This window comes from Octopus bimaculoides, chromosome 7 (assembly GCF_001194135.2).
Source record: "Octopus bimaculoides isolate UCB-OBI-ISO-001 chromosome 7, ASM119413v2, whole genome shotgun sequence".
NCBI lineage: Eukaryota > Metazoa > Mollusca > Cephalopoda > Octopoda > Octopodidae > Octopus > Octopus bimaculoides.
The window spans coordinates 38,684,222-38,690,357 of record NC_068987.1 but is presented as its reverse complement, the minus strand read 5'-3'; the positions used below and the strand labels follow the sequence as shown (position 1 = coordinate 38,690,357).

At 34.6% G+C, this 6,136-nt stretch overlaps 1 protein-coding gene across 1 annotated transcript in view; it reads left to right on the top strand.

Moving 5' to 3' along the window:
* The window catches only part of LOC106876157 (uncharacterized), a 183,111-nt gene that overhangs the window by 171,641 nt on the left and 5,334 nt on the right, over positions 1-6,136 (top strand). Inside the window, exons 83-86 of the mRNA XM_052969507.1 lie at positions 95-268; positions 925-1,098; positions 3,929-4,102; positions 5,206-5,388. Coding sequence (XP_052825467.1) covers positions 95-268; positions 925-1,098; positions 3,929-4,102; positions 5,206-5,388 — 705 coding nt within the window. The remainder of the gene's footprint in view (positions 1-94; positions 269-924; positions 1,099-3,928; positions 4,103-5,205; positions 5,389-6,136) is intronic.

Sequence of the window (6,136 nt, the reverse complement as noted above, 5' to 3'; positions counted from 1 at the left end):
GTGTGTGTGTGTGTGTGTGTGTGTGTGTGTGTGTGTGTGTGTGTGTGCTTGTGTGTATATAAACATTTAATGAATTAACTTCTTTCACAAATAGCTACAAAATCTGCTGAATCTCTGAAAAAAATGCTCCATGATGCTGTTGCTATGAAGAACAAATCAGCTCTTGAACAAGCTATCAAGGAATGTGAAGCTGCAGCTTACCCCGAGTTATCATATGACCTTAGAGAAGCCAGAGATGCACTTGAAAATATAGGCGGCGGTCGTGGAGGTAAGTTACACAAGCCATAATAATGCCATATGTATACGAAAGGATATATGAATATTTTGGGCTGTAGTGGCTAGCATAGCATTTCAAAATTCTGGATTCGTTAAAATAAAGTTCCTGCAAAATTTGCATCGTTGTACCTTTATTATACTATAATATTTTTGAAAGGCGGCGTATTTTCAGAGGAGGTTGGTATTGTATAATGTAACAGTATTTTTGTTACAAGTTGAATGTCCTACCTGTTCAATTTTGCTTTTTATCCTTCTGTAACTGTGATAAAAGGATTGCGTTATTTTAATTAATGTTATAATCTTTATGTGCAATCATCATATAACAAGCGTTAAACTCCCAGCGACTGATATTACATTTTAGTTTCCGTTCCTAGATAAAGTTTATATATCTCACATTACTAATGCATTCAGAGAAATAAAATTCACATCAAATATTTGATTTCCTAAGAATATGCATATACTTACCCGTTCATATAATCCCACTTACCGCATTTGCAGTAAATCTAGGTCTTATCTGTTACCACGAGAGAAATCAGTTAGAGAATTGAATACTTTAAAAACTGTCAATCAAGTTGTAAGCTTCCTGTAACTCTAGTCTTATTTTTAATCCTTGCATATATCTATGATTATTTTTAAAATCCTTTTCAGGTTCAAAGTCTCCAGATATTTTGCGGAACAAACTTAAATCTGCCATAAGACAAAAGGATCCTAATGCTATTGAAAAAGCTATCAGCGAATGTGTTGCTGCTGGGCATCCAGAACTGACGGGAGATATCCAGCAAGCAAGAGATACTTTAAATAGTATCGGAGGTGTACATAAAGGTAAGTATCTCTCAATATCATTTTGTCTAAGATAAAGTAGAAAGTCAGCCTTGGTCGAGTCGGTAGGATTGCTGTTTTTTTTTTAGGAATCTATGGTAACATTTAGTGGAGAAAAATGTCCATCTGGTTATGGATCTCTGACTGGTAAGTCTAACATGCAATTGGTTGTTGTACACTGGACACTACACAATCCATAATCTGAGGAAAAGACTAAACCTTATATCAGATTGGCTATAAGATGATCTTTGGAATTAAGGTTTGTTGATTAATATTGGAGAGGCGTCTTTAAATCCACAAGAGTGGTTGAGTTCAACGTTTGGTAGCTAACAAACAACCAGTCAGTTTTATGGTATTTCAGCTGCAGTACTTATCTTTAGCGATTTCAACTAGTCCATTTGAGATACAACATCCACAGCAATTTGGTGATGACAGAATACAAACCACCGATCTGTTGGTTGGTTTTCCACAATATTCTTAACTTGTGTTATGTCACTCGTTTATCATTTCTTATTTACTCAGGAAACCAAGGTAACAAGTTAAGCGTCTTTGAAAGATACTCGACAAATAAAACTCTAATACAGTCGTAGATACCACTTGGTCCGGGCCCATCCCAAACAAATGCCATACATGGAGTGTGAATGGCAAAAGGCTCTCATAGAGACTACAAATCCCTAAAAAAAAATTCAGGTCGACATTACTCGTTGACTCTGCCTGGGAGAAATACGTCTGGGAAGAGAGACACATGGTAGGCTGATGGGCAGCAAACATTGTCAATAGTTTTCTTGTATTACAGATCTGCTGTAATCTGTAGATCTGCTTTTGTCATCTCAACTATCCTGCTTCATTTCACCCAAGGATTAACACCTTGCACTCTCCTTCATTCTATTATTTTCATTCCTGGCATTTGTTATACCTTCACTTCGGACCAATTTTCCTTTCCTCAGAATCAATACCTTGCACTTGGGAAACCCAAAATCCATCGAATATCTCCAGAAAATATTCAGGCACAATTTATTTACTAGACTGTCCAACTGTTCCTCATTTATCGTGAACAAATTCAAATCATCTATATAGAGTAAAAGGTTTGGTTTTTCAATGCTTCTCCTCGGATCATAGGCTGTCTTTACCTATTGTAACATACAAGTGAGTGGCATGAGAACTATAACGAATAGCAACTATCTTCCTGAAATAATTCTCGATTTATGCTAACTTTTCCAATGGGCTGCTACTTGGTGTTCCATTGTCTCATACTGCCACAGATTAATGCTTTGATCTTAACTGCCACTTTATAGATATCCATATCCATGGTTTTTTCCGCTCTAGCTATGTGGTACCATATCGTAGTAATCTATCCAGGTCACTCCCAAATTTGTCAGCCTTTCTCTTACTGTTCTTTATTATTATTATTATTTTGCTAAGGTAACATAATTATTGTCAAATAAGAGGCCTCAGGGAAAAAATAATGCTTAACGGAACGCAAGTGTGCTAGGCAATGTTTAGCTTCGAATATACAATGTATTATTCAAATATATCCGGGTTCGTTTGGAATACTGTTTTTCTTCTATATAGATTTAAGGGGGCTTTGAGATAATGTAAGCAATTATTTCAAAATAATATACTATATTGAAAAATAGCAATGTTAGAATGTTGGAAACAATACAATTCTGTTCTGTTTTTTTTTTGTTTTTTTTCATTTATGTTCTGAGCTTAAAAGTCCAAGTGGTATTAACTTTGATTTTAGTCCCGCTGATATTGATAGCATTAGCTTTTGGCACGTAGTCAATGTATTTAAGCAACTATAGTTTTCCCACGTAATTGTACTGTTATTTCAAAATGCTAACATGAATCATAAAATATGAGACAATATTCCGATGCACAGAAACCATGAGATATTAGTTTCTGATTAAAACAATTTTACTTCTGTAACAATTGTATATCATGGATGATCCTGCTGGCCGCATCTTGGGAAAGTGTATTTCGCTATAGTTTTGGACCTATGAGTGAAAGTGTAAGTGAAAATAAGTAGATGTTTGGAAGCCCTTTGTGATAGATTGTGCCCAATAATTCAACCTTGTCAGAGTCTGCGCCATACTGATTCTGCATGAGGATTGCATTAAGATTGTGTGAACCTGTGTAATTCTTAGTTAATTAAAGGCTGATTGAATCAGCATATAGTTCAGTTCCTCGTTGAAACTGACAAAAATCTATTTATTCTAATATTGTTGAAGAACCCAGGATTATCATAACATTTTGTAATATAATGTTATAACTTCTCCAAGGACTCCTATCAGTCACCTGATGAAATTATTTATTTATAGTTGATGCAAATATCATATACGTTTAGTAAGGCAGCGAGGTATCAAAAGTCTTCGCGGACAAAATTCTTCGCGGTATTTCTTTCGTCTTTATGTTCTGAGTTCAAATTCCGCCGAGGTCGGCTTTGTCTTTCACCCCTTTGGGGTCGATGAAATAAGTACCAGTTGAATACTGGGGTCGATGTAATCGACTTAGCCTCTTCTCTGAAATTGCTGGACTTACATATATTTAGTATTCTTTTACAAAGACAACTTATACACTCAAATAAACATGTCAGATATTTAGATTAATAAAATCATTCTTGCTGCCTATTTTCCGCTTTTGCTACGCAATGATGTTCAAATTTAATGCATATCATGTGTAAAAAAAATAAATGATATCAGTGGACGATTGAAAATTTCGTGTTTTATGGATTTTATCTAAATGTTCTGCGATAAACGCTTTTTACCTTCATGATAATGTAAAATTTGTACTTTTCCAATAAATCATTTAAATGTTTTTGTTTTGTTTCTAGCTCCAAAATCTCCATCTGTCTTGCGTGATCAACTAGACCATGCTGTTAAACAGAAAGATATTATTGGTCTTGAACGTGCTATTGCTGAAGCTGAAGCAGCCAAGTCTCCAGAATTAAGCAGTAACATAAAGCAAGCCAGAGACCTTCTCGATTCTTTGGATGGTGGTAGCAGATGTTAGTAATTTAAGTTCTTTTTATTACCTTCGTTACCAGTTTTCTAATTATACAAACCTATATAAACACACAGATATATACGCACGGCTACACCCGCACAGACACACACATATATATGTATGATTATACGGAAGTTGCTTCCCCCAGTTCCTGAAACAAAGAAGTAGCACAGAAAATACCTCCTCCTCCGTTACAAACTCCTCATTGTGGTTAATGAAGAGAAATTAATATTTTGAATAAAAGCAAAAGTAGCCGGATATATTGAATTTTCTTCTTAATCACTGCATTTTTAGCAGATTAAATTTAACCTTGTTTTCTTTTAGTTTTTATGAAATTTATCAATTTGCTTTCATCGACCTGTATTCTGCATTCCTAGTGAAAAGATACGAAAATATCAAAAGTTTGAATAAAAGATCATTCTTTTGATTTTTATTCACATCACAAAATGATACCGTAAAGTTTTGTAGAAACATATTTCCATTTTAAAGTCCATCAATATATACGCAGGAGAAGCGCCAAATTAGTTGGCGAGGGCATGTCATGCCACTTGAATGTCTATGCCCCAAATTTGAAAATCTATGCCTTGTTTGGTCAATAATCCTTGTTCTGTGTAGTTCATACAACTCCATATAATACTGCTATATATGTTTATCTGCCAACTGTATCACGTTACGGATACTAAACATAAGTATCCGTACTAAACATAAGTATCAGTCTAACTGGCTGCAAAAGTCTATGAATGAAAACAATAATGATTATGATTTCTAACATACTCACAAGCTCACAAATTTTAGTAAAGGCAACAAATGCTTAAACTGACCTATGAAGGATGCAAGATAAAGCTGACCGTGAGAGCATGTGGACTCAGAATAATGAGGGAAAGACGAAATACTCTGAGACATTGATCTAACATGCTACATTCTTTCCGCGAATGCCTTCACGAATACAAATATAAATCTATTAAACTCGACATACGAGATTCCATTTAGAAATGACAATATCAATCAACAACTGTCTATTTATTTATATGTATGCCTGTATATGTTTATTTATATATGTTTCTCCAGTTTCTTATTTCACTTTATTTCATTGAACATTTTTAGCAAGAAGCTTGTCACCCGAGCAGGTTGGTACTTTGCTCGACCAAATAAATACATCAATAATTCATAAGGACAAACCTAAGTTGGAGAAAGCAATTGCTGATGCTGAGCCTTATAGACATCCTGATCTGGAACCTCAAATTCAGAAAGCCAGACCATTGTTGGATGCTTTGAATATTAAAGACAGTAAGAAAATTTCAATTTCAAATAAATTTAGATGTTTCTATTTGTTATGATCTTTATCATCAACTAATTAACCAGGGCAACAGTTACTCTAGACTCTTGATTCGTTATTATTAACGATTGTTCCACATTTCTATTATTAATAATTGTTCCGCATTTCTTGATGATAGACAATTAAACGAAAACATAAACTAAATTCTGTAAATTAAGTAAATTCTGTCGCAGGTTATAGGCTCAGTTAAGCTATATAATACTTTTTTGTATATGAATTGACTAGGAATCTAAGTATCTATATAATCATGATCCATCTTGTCTTCTATTTCCCTAAGAGTTAGTCACATTTACAATGAGACTGCAATCTCAAAGATGCAAACCTATTCACAAGCAGAATTACATATGATGTAATGTTGAAATACGGTTAAGTATATGCATAACTCTCCAACAGACATTTATATATTGGTTTCAAATTTTGACACAAGGCCAGCTATTTTGGGGGAGTGGGTAAGTCGATTACATCGACACCAGTACTCATCTGGTACTTATTTTATTGACCTCGAAAGATGAAAGACAAAGTTGACTCCAGCGGCATTTGAACTCAGAACGGTTAAGACGGACAAAATGTCGCTCAGCATTTTCCCAGTGTGCTAACGATTCTTCCAGCTCGTTACCCTAGAAATATCAAATATTAAAAACAATACACTGTGTGTGTGTGTGTGTGTGTGTGTGTGTGTGTGTGTGTGTGTGTGTGTGT